The sequence below is a fragment of the Macaca nemestrina genome, chromosome 12 (assembly GCF_043159975.1).
Source record: "Macaca nemestrina isolate mMacNem1 chromosome 12, mMacNem.hap1, whole genome shotgun sequence".
Classification (NCBI taxonomy): Eukaryota; Metazoa; Chordata; class Mammalia; order Primates; family Cercopithecidae; genus Macaca; species Macaca nemestrina.
Genome location: NC_092136.1, coordinates 75,140,316 through 75,162,114, shown reverse-complemented (window position 1 = coordinate 75,162,114; position 21,799 = coordinate 75,140,316). Strand labels below are relative to the sequence as shown.

The 21,799-nt window shown below is 36.0% G+C and overlaps 1 protein-coding gene across 5 annotated transcripts in view; it reads right to left on the bottom strand.

Annotated features, from left to right (window-relative positions):
- LOC105468772 (UV radiation resistance associated) overlaps window positions 1-21,799 on the bottom strand; it is a 325,660-nt gene that overhangs the window by 149,476 nt on the left and 154,385 nt on the right. For all 5 annotated transcript variants that reach the window (XM_071075322.1, XM_071075321.1, XM_011719113.2 and 2 more), the window contains one exon: window positions 11,762-11,888. In XM_071075322.1, the coding sequence (XP_070931423.1) occupies window positions 11,762-11,888 (127 nt within the window). The remainder of the gene's footprint in view (window positions 1-11,761; window positions 11,889-21,799) is intronic.

The following is a 21,799-nucleotide window of genomic DNA, read 5'->3' as shown; positions in this document are numbered from 1 at the left end:
CTGATTTGGGAAAAGGAGGTAAAAATTATATCTTAAGACTATTTTAAGAATTAATAATATACCAAAACTAAAATATCTGCATGTTACAGGATTTCAATAAAAGTTTTCTACTTCATGTGATTTATGTGGGACTCAAATGAATGTTTTACAAAGTTTTAGGTAGTACAGAATACTGAGAAAAGCAAAGAATTTAGAGTTGAAATCTGTGTTGAATTTGGGTCCACATCTCAACTTTGCTCCTAATTGTCTGTGTGTTCCTGGCCAAGTCACTTAACTTCCCAGTACCTCACATATACAATGAGGGTAACATCTGCCCTACTTAGCTTTCAGAGATGCTTTAAGGATCAAATATAAGAACTTTTGTATAAGCACTTTTTAACTGTATGGTTATCCTTACTATCAAGAAAGTAACTGTATTAAAAGTAGCTTCTTCCCACAAAGATTGGAGAACTCTACTTTTATAAAGTTAATACCACTTCCCAGGCACCACTGAAGTATTCTTGAGTTTTAATCAACATTTGTTTATAGGTGATATGATCTGGATGTGTGCTCCTCCAAATCTCGTGTTGAAATGTGATCCTCAATGTTGCAGGGGAGGACTACTGAGAAGTACTGGAACATGGGGGTGGATCCCTCACAAATGGCTTAACGCCATCCCGTTGGTGATAGTGAGTTCTTGCTTTGGTAGTTCACAGGACACCTGGTTGTCTAAAAGAGTATGGCAATTCTCCCGCCCCCCTCACTTCCACTTTCACCACGCAATACGCCTGCACTGGCATCCCCCTCCACCATGACCGTGACCTTCCTGAGGCCTCACCAGGAGCAGATGTTGGCATCATGCTTCCTGTACAGCTTGTAGAACCACAAGCCAATTAAATTTCTTTTCTTTATAAATTACTCAGCATCAGGTATTTCTTTATAGTGATGCAAAAATGGACTAATACAATAAGAAATCTACATTCTACTGAACACATTTCCTTAAAACCAACATTTCATACCATTTTTTTAAGCTAAGTTTCCAGCAAACTAATATTGATAGTGTTGCTTTTCAAAGATTTGGTGGTTGTGTCAGGACAAAAGACCCTGTAAAGCAACACAGAATTCATTAATGGGAAGATTACTTGGCTTGAGTTACTGAGGGGAAATCTGGTTTTTATTAAACATCCTAAGTTAAACTACTAATACCTTCCAGAAATGAAAATATATACACTAATAAACATTAATACTGAAAAGATCAGCTCATGACCCAGCTGGAAGTTGCTGTAGACCACAAGTTGAGAACCACTGCCTTTGAGGGATAGGAAGGGAAAACGTCTGAGTGTGAAGTAATGAGGCCCTTTAGAGTTATGTGACCACTCAGCAAGTCAGCAGCATGGATAAAAATTGTCTTTTTGGCACTTGCCAATAAATCACCCTGCTGCAATAAATTTTCATGGACAAAAATACAAGCACCTGGTTTCTTCCAACTGTTTACACAAATTAATTCCTATGTCACTATTATTAGCAGCTATCCTTACTAAACAGATGTGTAAAAAGATGCAGACGGTAAATAATTCCTTTGCGGACATTCAGAAGAATCAGTAGCAAAGTCACAATTAAATATGATCTATTACTGACTTTATATCCTACCTGAGCTCTTGGACTCAGAACCAAGTACCTAGATAAGCACCAAGTGCCAGGCACAATATGTAAGAATCCACTAGTAATATTTGTATTAGCAAATCATTTCACTACTCCCTAGCAAACAAACTAAATCAAAGCTGCAAATGCAAGAGACAAATACCTTTTTTTACCTTCGCTGACCAAACACCAGTGACTATGGTGCTTCTAAAATGTTTTAACTTGGCTTAAGATTCATTAAATAGTACATTCATGTAACTGTACAAGAATAATGTTCAACACAAGCATATAATAGTGTATGTTTAGAATAGAATATTGAAGAATAATTATGTATCTGGTTACCTAGCACAACCACTATGAAGAACACAGGTCCCCAAAAATTAGACCAGGTTATGCTAGTAAATAAATGTGGTTATCTGTATCCAGCCATCCCCTCTTCCCCACTCCCCAGTGCCGAACCCCCACAGCCCACAAACATTCGCAATGGGAGTAAGAGTGAAGCCAGCAGCAGCACTCTTTCTCCTATTTATGTTAGGAACCAGAGTGTCAACATTAGATCCTAACCTTCTGAGGATTCTAATAGTCCAGGGGAATACAAAGTAATTCTCATCTCAAAAACATATAGAAAAGTGAGAAAAGGGCACTTGAAGTACAAAGTCGGTGTTAAAAATCAACGATTGCGATCCACCATGACAAATACGTATTTAACTTGAAGATGACCATTCTTTCTCTGCAGGGTAAAACAGAGATTCAAGACTGTGCAACTGATTTGGCTGTCAGAATTAAAATACTAGAAGAGACATCTACAAAAATTCTATAACCTCCCTTTGCAGCACAGTTAGGCAGCAGAAACTCTGAACACAGGCTCTGCCGTAACTTTCTATGTATGTGGCTTTGGGCACATAACTTGTTATGTGGCTTTGGACAAATCATCCTCATCTGCAAACTGGGTACTAATATGTAGTATCTTTATCATTAGAAGGATAATAACAGTATCTTTAATGTATAGGACTATTAGGACAAAATTAGGTAAAGAAGAGAAAACATGACATTTCCTGGCACTAATAGTCTATATATAAAAGCAATTAATACCAGCTTGCATTCTATAAAATATAAATACAAGCTCCTATTCTCTAAATATGAGCAATTATTATTAAACCTCAGTCTTATAAATGGTATAGATACAACTGTTTAGAGGTTCATTTGCTTATAATCTAAGGATAGACATCCTGGACCTCTTTCCATCCTAACAGGCAAATATACAACCAGAAACAGTTAAAGAACTATATCTCCATATATTTTTGCCATATTCTAGAATAAAATATATCCCTTGGCTTTATATATCATACTAGTTATAAAAATGTAGTATTATTCAGTGATTGAGAGCTTTGGAATCAATAGATTCCAATATCACCTCTCATTAGCTACATGAATTTAAGTAAGTTACTTAATCTCTCTGACCCTGACATAGTTTCCTCAGCTATAAAAGGTAAATAATAATAGCATCTACCTCATAAAGTCATTGTAGTGATTAAACAGTATCACATATTTATAGTAATAAGCACTGTACTGGATACATTATTGCTACTATTATTACTCTTACTAGAAAAGGTCAAAAGTCCCTAAACCCTTCAAAACCTTATAGTGTTTTCATTTTGAAAGTTAATGATCTTTAAAAAGGTAAGATATGCAGAAACATATGCCACAGGTAGCAGGCAATGTAAGTACAGTAAAAGTTGATGGTACTTCCAAAGCACTGTAAGAAATGTGTCTTTTCACAGAAGATGAAATCTTTTGAAGCAGGCCTTGTATATACAAAACGACTGTCTATTTATTTGGGGCCACTCTAACAAAGACAAGTGGACTTTATCATAATGCTTCATGATTTTAAATGGCATTATTCCTTTTGACTCTCATTTATAAATGTCAATATGCAAGTTGTATTGGAATGCAGATATTTATCAATGCCAAACAACGTATACTTTTTCTGCAGTCTTTCTCATAAGAATATCAGTCTTCCCACATGAATACTAAACTAGAAGTTAGAGAAGTCTTTCTTTAGCAATGATACCCATGACATAAGCATAAGCATGATGCTTTCATTCAACAAATATTTATTCTATGTGTACTATATCCCAGGTATTATACCATGCCTAAAAGACATGAATATTTAGTGTGGTCCTTGAACAGTGCCTACCCTCAGAATCTGTCTAGAGAAGGAGACAGACTAATAATCAAAGTGCTATCAAAAAATATAGGGTGCTATGGAAACACACAGTAGTACATTTAACCTAGGGGTGGGAGGAGAAAGAAAAGGGAATCAGTGATGGTTTCTTGGTGAAAATAGCATTTAGGCAAAGGCCTGAATGCAGGTAAGACAGAACAAAGCATACTTAAGTAACTAAAAGAGTTCAATGTGGTTGAAGCATTCAGATTGAGGTGAGCCACTGGAGGCCTTTGTAAGTCATCTTGAGTTGAGCCTTTTATCTTAAAGGTACAGAAACCCACCAGAGTATGATATAGGAATAAAACAGATGGTGTTTTGTTCCTATTTTTATAAGACCATTTCATTTTCATAACTCATCTGATCATATCATACACATTCTTGCTACACAAAATGTGGTTCATAGACCAGAAACATCAGCAGAACTTGGAAGCCTGTTAAAACTCAGTGAGATACAGTTTTAAGTATTATTATTAACCCCATTGGAGAGATAACACTAAGTTATTGGACAAGGTTACACAGCTGGTAAACAATGAAGCCAGGCGTGAAACAAGGCATTCTGAATCAAAGTCTGTTCCTTTATAAAAACTTATTTTTTAAAATTACTGAAATGAAGAAAAATCATATTTATAAAATTATTCTTTGTAATGTAACTTACAGTTCATATAGGTCAAAACTTTAAAACTTGCTAAAAATGACTTATTTTATTCACATTCCAAATACACTCTTGCCACAGTAGATTTTCTGTTTCCTATTACGTCTCATTCATCCACCAACGTCAACTATGTGAAATACACCGAAAACTAACCAGGAAACCACAAACGGATGCAACAAATAAAATAATGATAAATAATTCATGTACTACATTTAATGGCACATTACGTATATAAAAGCCCCTCAAAGATTCATGCTGTGTAATACTCACTGAGAGCCTCAATGTTGGGCACTGAGGAGGATACCATAAAAATGCAAAGTCCCTGCCCTGAAAGGGCTTACCAACTAAGTGGGAAGATAAGACAATATCAAAATGCTGTGGGAACACAGAAGGAGCAGGAAACTTTTATCTGAGGGAGAAAAAAGTCTCAAGGAGAGGTAGTATTTGCGCATGTCTTTGAAGAACCAAAAGAAATAAACCAAGGAGAGATGAGTAAAGTGTGTTCTCATAAAAGCAAGTATAGAGGTAAAAAAGCAAAGGAAAAAGACTTCTATTTCTGACTGATGGACCAACATACATCAGATTTTCCTCCCACTGTAAACAACTAGAAAGTCATACAAAATTATATGTAACAATTTTCAGACAATAGATAAGAGGCAGCCTAGTATAATGATGCCTGGGAGAAGGAAAACAAGGAAATGTAAGCCCTATAACGGCTCCAAATCACTACATGGGGAGTGTTTCCAGGCCACAATGCAGCGGGTGAACAAACACAAGGAAAGTTCCAGAAGTGGCCGGGCGTGGTAGCTCACACTTGTAATCCCAGCACTTTGGGAGGCAGGCGGATCACTTGGGGTCAGCAGTTCAAGACCAGGCTGGACAATATGGTGAAACCACATCTCTGCTAAAAATTCAAAAATTAGCCAGGCGTGGTAGTACACACCTATAATCCCACCCAGCCAGGCGTGGTGGTACACACCTATAATCCCGCCTGTAGTCCCAGCTACTCGGGAGGCTGGGGCAGGAGAGTCACTTGAACCCAGAAAGTTGCAGTGGCCTGAGATGATGCCAGTGCACTCCAACCTGGGCAACATAGTGAGACCCCGTCTCAAAAAAAAAAAAAAAAGGAAAAAAAGAATAAACTTTTTTTTTTTTTTTTTTTTTTTTTTTTGAGACGGAGTCTCGCTCTGTCACCCAGGCTGGAGTGCAGTGGCCAGATCTCAGCTCACTGCAAGCTCGGCCTCCCGGGTTTACACCATTCTCCTGCCTCAGCCTCCCGAGTAGCTGGGACTACAGCCGCCCGCCACCTCGCCCGGCTAATTTTTTGTATTTTTTTAGTAGAGACAGGGTTTCACCATGTTAGCCAGGATGGTCTCGATCTCTTGACCTCGTGATCCGCCCGTCTGGGCCTCCCAAAGAAGAATAAACTTTTTAAACAATGATGAATAAACTCAAAATACACTGTTAAGATGGGAAGAAAAAATATGTTAAGCATATATCTGATAAAGAACATATCCAGAATATAAAAAGAACTCTTACAACTTAGTAAGGTTACCATCCACCTCCCTTCCCCACTTTCCAAAAAACAGATGAAAGACCTAAACAGACATTTCATCGGAGGAAAGAGACAGGTAACAGATAAGCACAAGAAAAGATGCTCAGCCACATTAGTTATCAGGGAAATACAAACTAAAACAATGAGAAACCACTACATACCCAGTAACATGGCTAAAATCTAAAATTAATGTTTAGACGTGGATTAAGTGAAACTTTCATATATTGCTTGAAAATGCAAAACAGCTTAGTAGTTTTTTAGAAAGTTAAACACACATTTACTATACCCCAGCAATCCCACACCTAGTTATTAATATTTAACCAACAGAATATACCCACACAAGGGCTTATACTTGAATATCTACTGCAGCTTTATCCATGATAATTCAAAACTGGAAACAAACCCAATGGCCATCAACAGGTAAATGTATAAATAAAATGTATGTACATATAGTGAATACTACGCAGCAATGAAAAGATGAACTCCTGACACAGACAACCACATAAATCCCAAAGCTACTATGCTAAGTGAAAAAAAGCCAGATATAAAAAGTGCATATTGTAAGATTCCATTCATATGAAATGCTAGAAAAGGTAAATGGTATCAGAAAGCACATCAGTAATTGCTAGTGGTCAAACGATGGAGGAAGGAACTGACTACAATGAGGCCAAAAAGCTGTTTACAATGACAGAAATGTTATCGCTGATTGTGGTGGTGGTGGTTACCTGCCTGAATACATTAGTTAAACTCATCAAACTGTGTATTTTAAATAGATTAATTTGATTGTTTGTAAAATATATCTCATTAAAACTGATTTTTAAGAAAATAATAAAAGCAAAGAAATGAAAATTCACATATTGAGCTCTTTATCAATTCATTAAAAGAACAGTTAATGCGGCCGGGCTGCTGGCTCACACCTGTAATCCCAGCACTTCCGAAGTCCGAGGCAGGCGGATCATCTGAGGTCAGGAGTGTGAGAACTGCCTGGCCAACATGGCGAAACCCCATCTCTACTAAAAATACAAAAATTAGCCAGGCGTGGTGGCGGGTGCCTGTAATCCCAGCTACTTGGGATGCTGAGGCAGGAGAATCGCTTGAACCCCGGAGGCGGAGGTTGCAGTGAGCCAAGACCACGCCATTTTACGCCAGTCTGGGAGACAAGAGCGAAACTCCATCTCAAAAAAAAAAAAAACCAGTTAAAGCAAAAATAACAAAATGGGTAAATGATGCACAAGGGTAAACCACAAAATGGGTAAAGGATGCTTATAGTAAACCCTCTATGTAATGGTGAAATATTACAAAACTTTCACTGAGACTGGAAAGGAGAAAAGGATATGCACTGACACTACTTCTATTTAATATTATACTGGATGTCCCAGACAACACAACAGGTAAGAAAAAAGTTTTAAAGGCATACGTATTAGGAAATGAGAAATAAAAATGCCATCATTTGCAGATGAGATGACTGCACACACAGAAAATTTAAAACAATCTAACCATTATTAGAACTAATTAATAAGTTCCTTGGATATAAAATTAACATACAAAAATCTGGCGTAAGAAGCATGTACGTCATTAGGTAAATTTGAATCAAAACTACGATGAGATACAACGCTATACTCAGTAGGATGGCTATAATTAAAAGGAAAGATAATAACAGATATTGGTGAGAAAATGGGGAGATTGGAACCCTCATATACTGTTGGTAGGAATGTAAAACAGCTGCTGTGGAAAATGGTTGGCAGTCACTCAAAAAGTTAAAAATAGAGTTCCCATATGACCCAGCAATTCCACTTCCAGGTGTACATAACAGGAATGAAAACAAACATCCCTATAAAAAGTTGCATCTGAATGTTCATAAGCAGCTTTATCTGTGATAGACAAAAAGCAGAAACAACCCAAATGTCCAACAACCAATGAATGGATTTTTAAAACGTGACATATTCATATAACTGAATGTATTATTCAGCAGTAAAAATGAAGTAGTGATGCATGATACAACGTGGATGAACCTTACAAATATTATGCTAAACAAATGAAGTTGGTCATAAAAGACCACAACATTGCATGATTCTGTTTACAAAAGAATGTCCAGAAAAGGCAAATCTAGAGAAAGAAGGTAGACTGGTGGTTACTTAGAATTCGCGGAGGGGCAGTGTGGAAGGCGGGACAATCAGATTGTGATGATCACTGCACAACTCTGTGAATAAACTAAGAAAAACTGAATTATACACTTTAAATGGCAAATTATATGGTATGGGAATTAAATCTCAATAAATCTGATTTTTAAATTTTCTGCAATGTTTTATATTTATAACAACTAAATAGTTAAAATCATTACTAATTTTAGTGTAATGAAATGTAATTATAATGCAACTAAATTAGAATGTAAATAAATAACCACAGCAAGACTGCATCTGTAGGGCTGTAACCGTAACATTAACAATTACTAATGTGTCTATAAGGCTTCTGGTGAATTTTTCTTTAAACATAATAAATACCAATGTCACTTTTAAAAAACCAATTAATTGTACATCTATACACCAGAAACTAGTAAAAATAAAATTTAATGATATGTACAATAGTATCATAAAACATCAAAAACCAGAAATAAATTCAATAAATCATGGGAAAGACCCATACACTATCTTATTTCAATAATGTTTTGCAAAGAAGATCTAATAAACAAAGGCATATATCATTTTCTTGGGATGGAAGCCTCAATATTGTAAAGATGTCTATTATCCCCAATTACATTTGACAAATATATTCAATGCAGTTCCATTAAAATCCTAGCAAGTCCCAGCAATGATGTATGACAATTAAGAAAAAATATCCCAGCAAGGTTTTCTTTTCTATGTAGAAATTCACATGAAAATGACATACAGCAAAAATAACCGAGGTAATCTTGAAGAAAACAACTAAGCTGAAGAACTTTAACAGATATCAACACCTATTGTAACATGAAAAAAATTAAAACAGCGAGAAAATGGCAAAGGAACAGAAAATAGATCAACAGAACAGAACAGAGGGTTCTTAACAGACTTACAAGCATATGGTCATCTGATTTATGAGAAAAGCAAAACTGCAATGCAATGGAGAAAGGATGATCTTCAGTGAATGGTGCTGGGTCAACTGACTATCAAGATGAAAAAAATAAAATCTCGACTCCTACCTTACATCACATACAAAAAGTAATTCCAGATGAATTCCAGATAAAAACGTAAGAAGTAAAATAGTAAAGCATTTTAAAGAACACATAGAAAAACATCTATAAAATCTTAAAATAGGTAAATATTTCTCCAAATAGACACAAAAAGCCTCATATATCGAAGACTGATAAAATGGAACTTCTGTTCATTTAAAGGTATCATTAAAGAGTGAAATCTCTTTAAAGAGCGAGCCACAAAATGGGAGAATATATTTTTAAGCACATGCCAAATAAAGAACCCATATCCATAATATATAAAGAAATCTTACCAAAAAAAACAGTCAAACCAAATTTCAATTGGCAAAATATTTCAACAGGTATATCACAGAAGAGTGTATCTCAGTCAGCAAGAAGCATATGAAACATTTATAAAACTTACAACATATGAAAGACTAACTTCATTAGTCTTCAGGAAAACAAAAATTAAAACTGCAAGAGGATATTACAACATATCCAACAGAAAGGCTAAAGTGAAAAATACAAATTACCAAATGCGATAAATACAAAATATACAAAAAAAAAAAAAAAAGAAAGAAATTCCTGACAAGGATGTAGGAAGGAGCAATACTGGATGGAGGGGAGATAAATTGGCACAATCATACTGGAAAACCGTTGGACACGATCTACTAAAGCTGAAGATACGTACATTCTCTGACTGTAATTCTACCCCTCAGTTTCTACTCAACTGAAATATCTAAAAATCTTTATTAAGAAACATACGAAAGTTCTTCACTCAGAAACCTAGAAGGTTCATGGAAGCATTAACTATAATGGTACAAAAATGAAAATCACTGAAACCAATGGCAAGAGTAGATAAATACATTCACACTCATATAATGGAATACTATTTGGCATTAAGCATGAATAAACTGCAACAACATGAAGGTAAGAGTGACTCTACAAACATAATGTTGAAAAGAGCCACCACATGTACATACATGATTCTACTTCTATAAAGTTCAAAATTAGGCAAAACCAATCTGGTTTGAGTCTTGGCAGTGGCTAGTCTGGCTGGAGATGTGGTAAATGGAAGGAAGCCTGAGGAGGCTTCCCAGGTTTTGGGGTCCTGTTTCTTGACTGAGATTCTGCTCACATGGGTGTGTTTGCTTTGTGAAAATTCAAGCTCTGTGTACACAACTTCTCCATAACTTACCATGAGGTTATATCCTGATAAACCCATTGTAAGCTGAAAATATCGTAAGTTGAAAATGTATTTAATACACCTAACCTACTGATCAGGAAACCTTAGCCTAGCCTACTTTAAGGTGTCAGAACACTTACATTAGCTTACAGTTGGGCAAAATCATCTAACACAAAGCTTATTTTATAACACAGCATTGAATACCATACACAGATGAGCATTTTGTAGACTAGATGGGATGTGAAAACATAAAACACAATATCCAAAAAACAGTGGCAACAGAGTACAGTATAGAGTACCAGTTGTTCACCCACATAATCATGTGGCTGACTGGGAGCTGCAGCTCACTGCCACTGTCTAGCATAGCAAGAAAATATCATACCGCATATTGCTAGCCTGGAAAAAGATCAAAATTCAAAATTCATAGTATGGTTTCTACCAAACACATGTAGCTTTTGCACATTATAAAACTGAAAATCGTAAGTTAAGTCATCATTAAATCAAACCATTGTAAGTCCAGGACCATTTGAATACAGATTTGTATGGCCGGGCGCGGTGGCTCAAGCCTGTAATCCCAGCACTTTGGGAGGCCGAGACGGGTGGATCACGAGGTCAGGAGATCGAGACCATCCTGGCTAACACGGTGAAACCCCGTCTCTACTAAAAAATACAAAAATCTAGCCGGGCGAGGTGGCGGGCGCCTGTAGTCCCAGCTACTCGGGAGGCTGAGGCAGGAGAATGGCGTAAACCCGGGAGGCGGAGCTTGCAGTGAGCTGAGATCCGGCCACTGCAGTCCAGCCTGGGCAACAGAGCAAGACTCCGTCTCAAAAAAAAAAAAGAATACAGATTTGTATACTTGTCTATATGGACTAACTTCAAAATACTTGCAAAAATATTTTTAAAATTGGAGAAAATTCTATCACGATACAATCATGCACTGTATAATGATGTTTTAATCAACAACAAACCACATACATGATGGTGGCCCCATAAAATTATAGTATAGTATTTTTATTCTATGCTTAGATATATTAGATATATAAACACTGACCATTGTGTTATAGTTGCCTACAGTATTCAGTATGGTAACATGCTGTACAAGTTTACAGCCTAAGAGCTATAGGCTATACCATATAGCCTAGGTGTGTAGTAGGTTACACCATCTGGGCTTGTGTAAGCATACTCTATGATGGCAGCTCAGGAGGAAATCACCAAAGGATGCATTTCTAGAACATCCCTGTCATTAAGTGATGTGTGACTGTATTTACACAAAAATTGACTATTTGAGCTTGTGAAGAAGAAAGGAGAACTACTGAAGGTGGAGGTTAGGCTGTTTGTATCGTATTTCCACTCACCTTTGTCCTGTAACGCAATTTGTTGCTTATGCAGTAATGCCACCTCCCGTCCCAAAGCTTTCTTCTGCCGTTCCAGTTCATTTTGAAGCACCAAAATTTTTAACTGCAGGCATTCACTTTTTTTTTTCTAAATAAATAAAATCACAGGTATATTTATGAATATAAATGTCATGACTATGAATAATTATATACTCACAATGTTCACCATCCTTTTAATTAAAATCATATAGAAATAAGCAAAGAATAAGAATAAAAGTAAATCTTAAGTCTGGGGACCCAACAGACACTACACAAAATATCTCAGGTACCTTCTCTGATACCACAATACAGTACAATAAGATTTTTAAAACTTAATAACAAGTAAGTTCTCAGAAAGTTAAATATAGAGGTACCATAAGATCCAGCAATTCCACTTCTAGATATATACCAAGAGAACTGAACACATATCCACACAAAAGCCTGAACACAAATGTTCATAGCAGCATTACTCATAATAGCCAAACAACATAAAAAACCCAAATGTCCACCAACTGATGAAAAGATAAATAAAATGTGGCCAGTCCATACAATCAAATATTATTTTGTAATAAAAAGAAATTAAGTACTGACAAATGCTACAACATGGATGAACCCTAAAAACATTATGCTAAGTTAAAGAATTCAGTTTTAAAAGCCCACACACTATATGGCTCCATTTATATGAAATGTCCAGAATAGGCAAGCCCATAGAAACAAAAAGTAGATTTCCACGTTTGCCAAAACAAACCAAGGTGCTCTAACCCCCTGCCTGTTTGAAAGAAGGCCAAGCAGAGGCCTGAGGTTTTCATCCCAGATAGGCAGTAACCAAACGAGTCCCATGTGGTAACTACTGACACCACATGGGGCTACTGGACTTTTACCACCCACCAGAGACTTAAAACATAATGCCCAAAATGTCCAAGTTTCAATCAAAAACCACTTACCACACCGAGAACCAGGAAAATGTCAAAGAAAATGAAAAAGCACAAGCAACAGATGCCAATACTGACATGATAGACATGTTACAATTATCTGATAAAGACCTAAAAGCAGTCAACATAAAAATGCTTCAATAGCAATTAAAAACATGCTTGAAACAAATGAAAAAGTAGAAAAGAAAAACCTAGAAAGTCTCAGCAAAGAAACAGAAGATATAGAGAACCAAATGGAAATTTTAGAACAAAAAATAACAAAAACTCAGTGAATAGGCTCAATTGCAGAATAGGGGAAACAGAGAAAAGTCTGTGAACAGAATACTGAAACTACCAATTTTAGCAACAGAGAGAAAATAGCCTTTAAAAAAAAGAACAAAACATCAGGGACCTGTGTAACTATACCAAAGGAGCTAACTTCTGTGTCATCAGAGTACTAGAAAGAAAAGAGAAACAAAGAATGACTGAAAAAGTACTTGAAAAAATAATGGAGCCAGGCAAGGTGGCTCATGCCTGTAATCCCAACGATTCAGTGGCTGAGGCAGGAGGGTCATTCAAGCCTAGGAGTTTAAGGCTGTGGTAAGCTATGATCATGCTATTGTACTTCAGCCTGAGTATCAGAGCAAGATCCTGTCACCAGAAAAAAAAAAAAAAAAAAAAAAAAAGGAAAAGAAAAGAAATAATGGCTAAAAAACTTGCCAAATTAGGGGCAGGCACAGTGGCTCACACCTGTAATCCCAGCATTTTGGGAGGCTGAGGTGGGCAGATCACTCGGGGTCCGGAGTTTGAGACCAGCCTGGCCAACATGGTGAAACCCCGTGTCTACTAAAAATAAAAAAATTAGCCAAGCATGGTAGTGGGTGCCTTTAATCCCAGCTATTCAGGAGGCTGAGGTGGGAAAATCACTTGAACCCGGGAGGTGGAGGTTGCAGTGAGCCAAGATAATGCCACTATACTCCAGCCTGGGCGACAGAGCAAGACTGTGTCTAAAAGAACTAAAAAACTTACCAAATTAGGCAGAAGAAAGAAATCTACACATTCAAGAAGCCAGCTAAATCTAAATAGAATAAATCCACTACAGAAAAATCAATGAAACCAACAACTGGTTCTTTGAAAAGGTAAATAAAATTGATAAAACTCTAGTCAGGGCTGGGTCTGTAATCCCAGCACTTTGGGACACTGAGGCAGGCGGATCACCTGAGGTCAGGAGTTTGAGACCAGCCTGGTCAACATGATGAAACCCCATCTCTACTAAAAATACAAAATGAGCTGGGCATGGTGGCAGGCACCTGTAATCCCAGCTACTTGAGAGGCTGAGGCAGGAGAATTGCTTGATCCTGGGATGTGGAAGTTGCAGTTAGTTGAGGTCACATCATTGCACTCCAGCCTGGGCAACAAGAGTGAAAATCTGTCTCAAAATAATAATAATAATAATAATAATAATAATAATAATAATAAAATTTTAAAAAATTCTAGCCAGACTATTCAAGGAAAAAAGAAAAAAGGCAAAAATTACTAATATGAAGAAAGAGGGGTTATCACAATTGATCTCACAAACATCAGAAGAATAAAAAAATACTATAAACAACTCTATGCCCAGAAGTTTGGTAACTTAGATGATATAAACCAATTCTTTGAAAGACAATTTACCAAAACTCACAGTAGGAGAAAGAGGTAATAAAGAAATTAGGCAGGATATGGTGGCACATGGCTGTAATCTCACACTTTAGGAAGCCCAGGTGGGAGGACTGCTTGAGCCCAGAAGTTGGAGACCAGCCTAGGCAACATAGTGAAACTCCGTCCATAAAAAATTAAAAAAATAACAAAATTGGCTGGATGTGGTGGCATGCATCTGTAGTCCCAGCTACTCAGGAGGCTGAGGTGAAAGGATCACTTGAGCTCAGGAGTTCAAGGCTAGAGTGAGCCACGATTGTGCCACTGTACTCAGTCTGGCAACAGAGCAAGACTCTGTCTCAAAAAAAAAAAAAAAAAAAGAAAAAAGAAAAAGAAAAAAGAGAGAGAGAGAAATTAAATCAACAATTACTAACCTTCCAAAACAGGACCAAAAAAAAAAAAAGTTCTACTTGGTTTCACAGTGAATTCTACTAAATGTTTAAGTAAGAAACAATACCAGTTCTTCAGAATCTCTTTCAGAAATTAGAAGCTGATGAACACTTTCTAACTCATTCTGTGAAGCCAGCATCACCCTGACACAAAAACCAGACAAAGACACTACAAAATATTAGCAAATCAAATCCAACAATGTATAAGAATAATTATATAACATGGCAACATGGAATTTATCCCAGGTAGGCAAGGTTGGTTCAACATTCAAAGAGCAATTAATGTAATTCATCACATCAACAGGCTGAGGAAGAAAAAATGATATGATCATACATATTGATAGATACAGAAAAAGCATGTGACAAAACCCAATGATGATTCATGATAAAAACTTTCAGTTAATGAGGAAAAGAGGGGAACTTCCTTAACTGGTAAAGAACATCTACCAAATAATCTACAGCTAACATCATACTTAATAGTAAGAAACTAGATGCTTATCCCTTATGTCTGAAAACAAGACAAGGATGACACCTTTCATTCCTATTCAACATAGTTATACTTGAAGTCCTAGCTAATGAAATAAGACAAGAAAAAGAAAAAAAAAGCTACACATGTTGGGAAAGAAGAAATAAAACGATCTTTGTCTGCAGATAATATTTTTGTCTCTATATAGAAAATCCAAAAGAACTGACAAACAAAACAAAAAAACACCCTCCTGGAAAAAGTAATTATAGCAAGATTGCAGAATATAGAATTAATATGTATAAAAAGTTAGATGTCTTCCTGTGTAACAGCAATGAACAAGTGCAATCAAATTATCCAATTATCCATCAAATTATTTTGTTAGTATCAAAACTGATTCTGAAGTTTATATAAAGGCAAAAGACCCAGAATACACAATACAATATTGAAGGAGAAGAACAAAGTTGGAAGACTGACACTAGCCGATGTCTAGAATTACCATAAACTACAGTAATCAAGACAGGGTGGTATGGGTAAAAGAACAGACAAATAGATCAATCAAATGGAACAGAGCCTAGAAATATACCCAAACAAATATAGTCAAAGAATATTTGACAAAGAAACAAAAGCAATTCAATGCAGAAAGGATAGTCTTTTCACAAATGATGAAACCACTGGACCGCCACATGCAAAAAATGAAAGGAAAGAAGGAAGAAACAGAGGGAGGGATGGAGGGAGTAATCAATCTAGATACAGGCCTTACACCCTTCACAAAAAGTTAACTCAAAACGCATTACAGATCTAAATGTGAAATTAAAAATTATACTTCTAGAAGATAACACAGGAGAAAACACGGAAGACTCTGGGTTTGGAGATAACTTTTTAGATATAACACCAAAAGCAAGATCCACAAAAAAAGAAATTGGTATCTTGGAAATCATTAAAATCTGCCAAAGATACTGTGTTAAGAGTAAAGACATGCCACAGACTGGGAGAAAAACTATGCAAAAAACATACCTGATAAAGAACTGGTATCCAAAATATACAAAGAATTCTCATTAAAAAAAAAAAAAAATACAGACAGGGTCTCACTATGTTGCCCAAGTGTGATCTACCACTTGGGCCTGGCCTCAAAAAGCTCTTAATATTCAACATTAAGAAAACAAACAACCCTGACTGGGTGCAGTGGCTCACGTCTGTAACACCAGCACTCTGGGAGGCCAAGGCAGGCAGATTATCTCAAGTCAGGAGTTCGAGACCAGCCTGATCAACACGGCGAAACCCCATCTTTGACAAAATTACAAAAAAAACCTGGCTGGGCACAGTGGTGTGCACCTGTAATCCCAGTTACTTGGGAGGCTGAGGGAGGAAAATTGCTTGAACCTGGGAGGTAGAGGTTTCAGTGAACCAAGATCGTGCCACTGCACTCCAGCCTGGGTGAAAGAGCGAGACTCCATCTCCAAAAAAAAAAGAAAACAAACAACCCAATTTAAAAATACAACAAAGAACTGAACAGGTATCTTATCAAAGAAGATATATAGATGGCAAGCATGCCATCTATAAGATGCTTAACATCATAAGTCATTAGGAAATTGCAAGTTAAAACAACAATGTGATATGACTACATACCCATTAGAATAAAATCGAAAACTCTCATACCACCAAATGCTGGCAAAGATATGGAACAACACGAACTGTCATCATTCACTGAAGGTGGGAATGCAAAATGGTACAGCCACTTTGGCAGATAGTCTGGCAGTTTCTTACAAAGCTAAAATAGGCTTCCTATACAATCTAGCAATCATACTCTCATATATTAACCTGGATATTGAAAACTTACGTTTACACAAAAACCTACACACAAATGTCTACAACAACTTTATTCATAATTGCCAAGACTTGGAAGCAACCAAGATATACTTCAATAAGTCAACAGATAAACTGTGGTATATATACAATGGAGTATTATTCAGTGATAAAAAGAAATGAGCTATCAACCCATCAAAAGACAGAGAAATCATAAATGCATATTGCTAAATGAAAGAAGCCAGTCTGAAAAAGCTACATACTGTATGATTCCTACTGTATAAAATTCTGGAAAAGGCAAAATTATAGAGACAGTAGAAAGATCAGTCACCAGGGGAGGGAGAAAAGGATGAACACGTGGAGGATAGGATATTTTTAGGGCAATGAAACTATTCTGTTTGATGCTGTACAGATACATAATACAATACATTTGTCAAAACTCATAGAACTGTATAACATAAAGGGTAAACCCTAATGTAAACTATAGACTTTAGTTAATAATAATGTATTAATATTAATTAACCAATATAACAAATGTACCACACTAGTACAAGATGTTATAACAGAAGAAATTGGGGATGGGGTGGGTTATATGGGAAGTCTGTACTTTCTGCCTAATTTTTCTATGAATCTAAAACTACCTTGAAAAAGAAAGTTTATTTTTAAGTCATATTAAAAATCAATTTTAATGAATACACATTTAATAAAACAAAATTCCTGACCCATTCTACCAGCCAGGGATACAATTAAACTTGTTTGTTAACTTATGTTTCCATATAAATATTACATCAAACCACTGCTTAAACTTTACCCAGCCTCTTTTTTGCTCCAAAAGCCTTGCCTGAATTTACCTCCAGATACAAATCTGAAATTTTGTCCCCAAAATGAGTATGTATGTGCCTGAATATGTGTGCATACACACACAATTACTGCACTGTGAATGTGTATGTCCTTCTCTCCTGGTCTTTATCAGTGTCACTAATATACTTTTCCTGATTTTCCATGACATAAATCTTAAGCAAACAGCAAATTGGTTATAGCTAGTAAATTTTTATCTCCTTCCTAAGGTATAAACAATTAAAATTGTAACTACAAAACTCATCCATTAAATAAATAGGTTACTAAGGATCCAGGATAAGCTGATAGAAAACTTTAAAAGGAAAAGGTTAGTATCTTGATTTGACTCACAGACAGTGAGGAAGCCTGGGAACTCAGTGAGATGCATCATGCTATGGCCTTGTTGAAGCAACGGGCATGGAAAATGATTTTTGGCAATGTGTTAAAAGTACTTACAGCAATCATTTCTCACCCAAGATGCTTTCTTACTCATCCCTGAAATACTGATTCTAAACAGATGGTATGATCATCTGTTAAAGACATTCAAGCTGAGAAAACAGCAGAAAAACTTATTTCCAATCACTATTATATTTAGCTTGAAAGGTCTATGAAATATGGCTTTACAAAGAATGTTTCTAAACAAACCAAACATTAATAAAGGCCCTACTACATGCTTCTAAATGAATGAGAAATGGTCTCTACTTTCTGTGAATTTAGGTCTACTGTAGACAAAAGCCATTTTGCCCTGCCAGCCCACTGTAAAAACAGAAACCAAAAGTCCACAACGTTCTAAGATCCAGAAGCAATCGAAGTGTCTATCAATAAATGAATGGATAAGCAAAATATGGTACATACATACAATGAAATACTATTCAGCTTTAATCAGGAAGGAAATTTCTGCAATATGCTACACCATGGATGAATCTTGAGGACATTATGCTAAGTGAAACTGCCAGCCATAAAAGGGTATACACTGCATGATTCCACTTATATGAGTTCCTTATAGAGTACAGTCAAAGTCACAGAGACAAAAAGTAGAATGGTAGTTGCAAGGGGCTGGGAGTAGAGGGAAGTGAGGAGTTACTGTTTAATGGGTACAGTTTCAGTTTAAAAGACTTCTGGAGATGGATGGTGATGATGGTTGCATGACATTTTGAAGGTATTTAATACCACCGGGCTGTACATTTAAAAATGAAATGAGATCATAAATCTTATATGTATTATAAAAATAATTAGAAAAAAAGTCAATGAGCTTGTTTATTATGAAAGAAAAAGGAATGAAGAAACAATCTGAGTTTTCTTTAGCAATGTAATAGTATAATCAAGAAGCCTAAGGTGTTCTTACATCACTGAGGAAAAAGGTAAAATCTTTAGGAAGCAATCTTTTCCCACAAAGAGTGAGGTATTCAACTTGCTTAACTTGAATTTTTCCACAAAATATGTAAATTGAATTCTACCTGGGCAGAGAAAGAAAATACAGAAAAAGAAAAGCAAATCTTCAGAAAACACAGGGATATGCCTGGCTAGGAGGATAATCTGCTCTATTCCAGGGTACATACTGAGATATGTTTTCTAGATTTAAAGAACTAAGGTTACAAGTTAATCTAAATACTACATTAATATGGGAAGGCATGTATGTGTATAGTGTTTGTGTTATGGTCCATGTTCAGAAACTGGCTCATTTATAGAAATATATCAAGTCATTCAAAACCAGAATTGTTGGCTCCAATTTCTGATGAGTAAACAAACCCATGTGGAATCTAGTTCTGCTTCCTTTCTAATGCATCAAAGACGAATTGCTCAAAGATCTTAATGTTCCATAATCTTCTAATGAGTTTCAGTGTTCTATTTATCTGTTTACTCCAAGTGTAATGTCACACATATATCTCCAATAGATTACTTTTAATTAGATTTTAGTGTTTCTATACAACACTATATGTGAACTGAAAATCACAGATACACACATTCCTATATATGAGTCGTTGCCAAAAAAAATGGGAAATGTTAAACATTCATTTCAGAAAGATGACTAACGTATAAATGACATATTATATGTTGAGTATGCCAAATCTGAAAATCTGAAGTTCAAAACGCTACAAAATCTGAAACTTTCTGAGCACCAACATGACACTCAAGGAAAATGCTCATTGGGGTGTTTTGGATTTTGTATTTTTGATATGAGATGTTCTCTTAGTAACGGAACAAATGTCTTCACATTGATGATATTGGAGTTAAAACTTTTTGCCTTAGGGCAAAAGTTCCTAAAGCATGTTCCTGGGAATCGTGAGGGTTCCTGACATCTTTACAGACTCTTGTAAGATAAAATATAATAGCATAATACTAAGCTGTATGCCTCTTTTCCACTCTCATTTTCTCATAAGTCTATGATGGAGTTTACCAGAATCTGCAAGACTTATGATATTGCAACAGATTCACTGCAGAAGCAGATGTGAAAATCCAGGTGTCTTTTATTAGGCTAGACATAAGCTTAATAGAGTTAAATTCACAAAATATTTAAGCAATACAATGCTAATTAAACCTTTTGTTCAGAAAAACATGCTTATTTTTCACAAAAAGGTATTGCTGAATTCTTTGAGATTTTTAAGAGTATAAAGGAGTCTTGAGACAAAAACTTTGAGAATTGACAGCTTAGGGTATATTTTATCTTCATCTATAGTAATTTAACCCCCCCAAAATTGAAAATAATTAACAATCAGAAAAAAGTTTTTAAAACTGTGGCAGCTGTCCCAAAACTTAACACATTTGCTTTTAAATGTCATTTACAGGTTATTTCTACTGCACCTACACCTAGTCAACCACTAAGAAAAGGAAAAGATTTCCTTAGAAAATATTTCCAATCAATTAATTTCATAGACTTAGCAATAACAGGCTTAGAACCCGGGTTTAGCCAGGAGGATACAGCAAAAATATGTAATAATAAAATGTACAAGAGCTCTGCTTCTGGTGTAAAAGAGTAAGTACGCAACAAATTGGTCCTCTCATAGAGGACACAGACTATGGATAACAGATATAGACTATGGAAAAAATACAAAAATCACTACTTGAAAGTTCTTGAGAATGATCAATGGCAGGCATATTTTGGAGTTGAGTCAGAACTTGGCATAAACAACCAATAAAATGAAATTCCCCTTTTCTGTGGCTTTTCCCTGAGGGTGGCTGCAAACTCCAAAAGAAAGTCAACTTTCTTTCTGACCAGAGGAACCAGGGAAAAATGGTCAGGCAATCAAGAGTGCAAGAATAGAGGAAGGCAGAGAATGGGCACCCTAGATTCTGTTTAAATTCAACCTAAGTCTCTTAAGTCCTATACTACACATGCGTGAGACAAACAGAAAGAAGCTTGTGCCTAAGGGTAAAAGGACTACACTGAAATCTGAGCCAATGTTCATTGCAGGCATGACAGTTTGAGTCTAACCAAGTTAACTATCTGCTAAAATAAAAACATCAACATTTTTTGGAACAAAGTAACAAAATCCAGAGATTCCACCAAATTACATTCACAATGTCCAAGATACTATGCAGTATTACCCAATATATGAAGAGTCAGGAAAATGTGACTCACTCTCTAGGGAGGAGAAAACCAACAGATGCCAACCCCAAGATGATCCAGATGTTAGGATTACCAAAAACTTTAAAGCCACTCCCACGAATATGTCAACAAAAATTGAAATATTCTTATAGTGAATAAAAGGATGTGAAATATCAGCAGAGAACTAGAAAATATTTAAAAGGTCCAGATTTCTGCTCCTGGGCAAGATGGAATAGGAAAAAAAGAACACTGCCCAACTAATTTTACCAAGCTACCATAATCCTACTACCAAAATCCGAAAAGGCAATTCAAAACATTGTATCACAACATCCCTAATAAATACAGGTGCAAAATTTCTTAAATTATTACCAA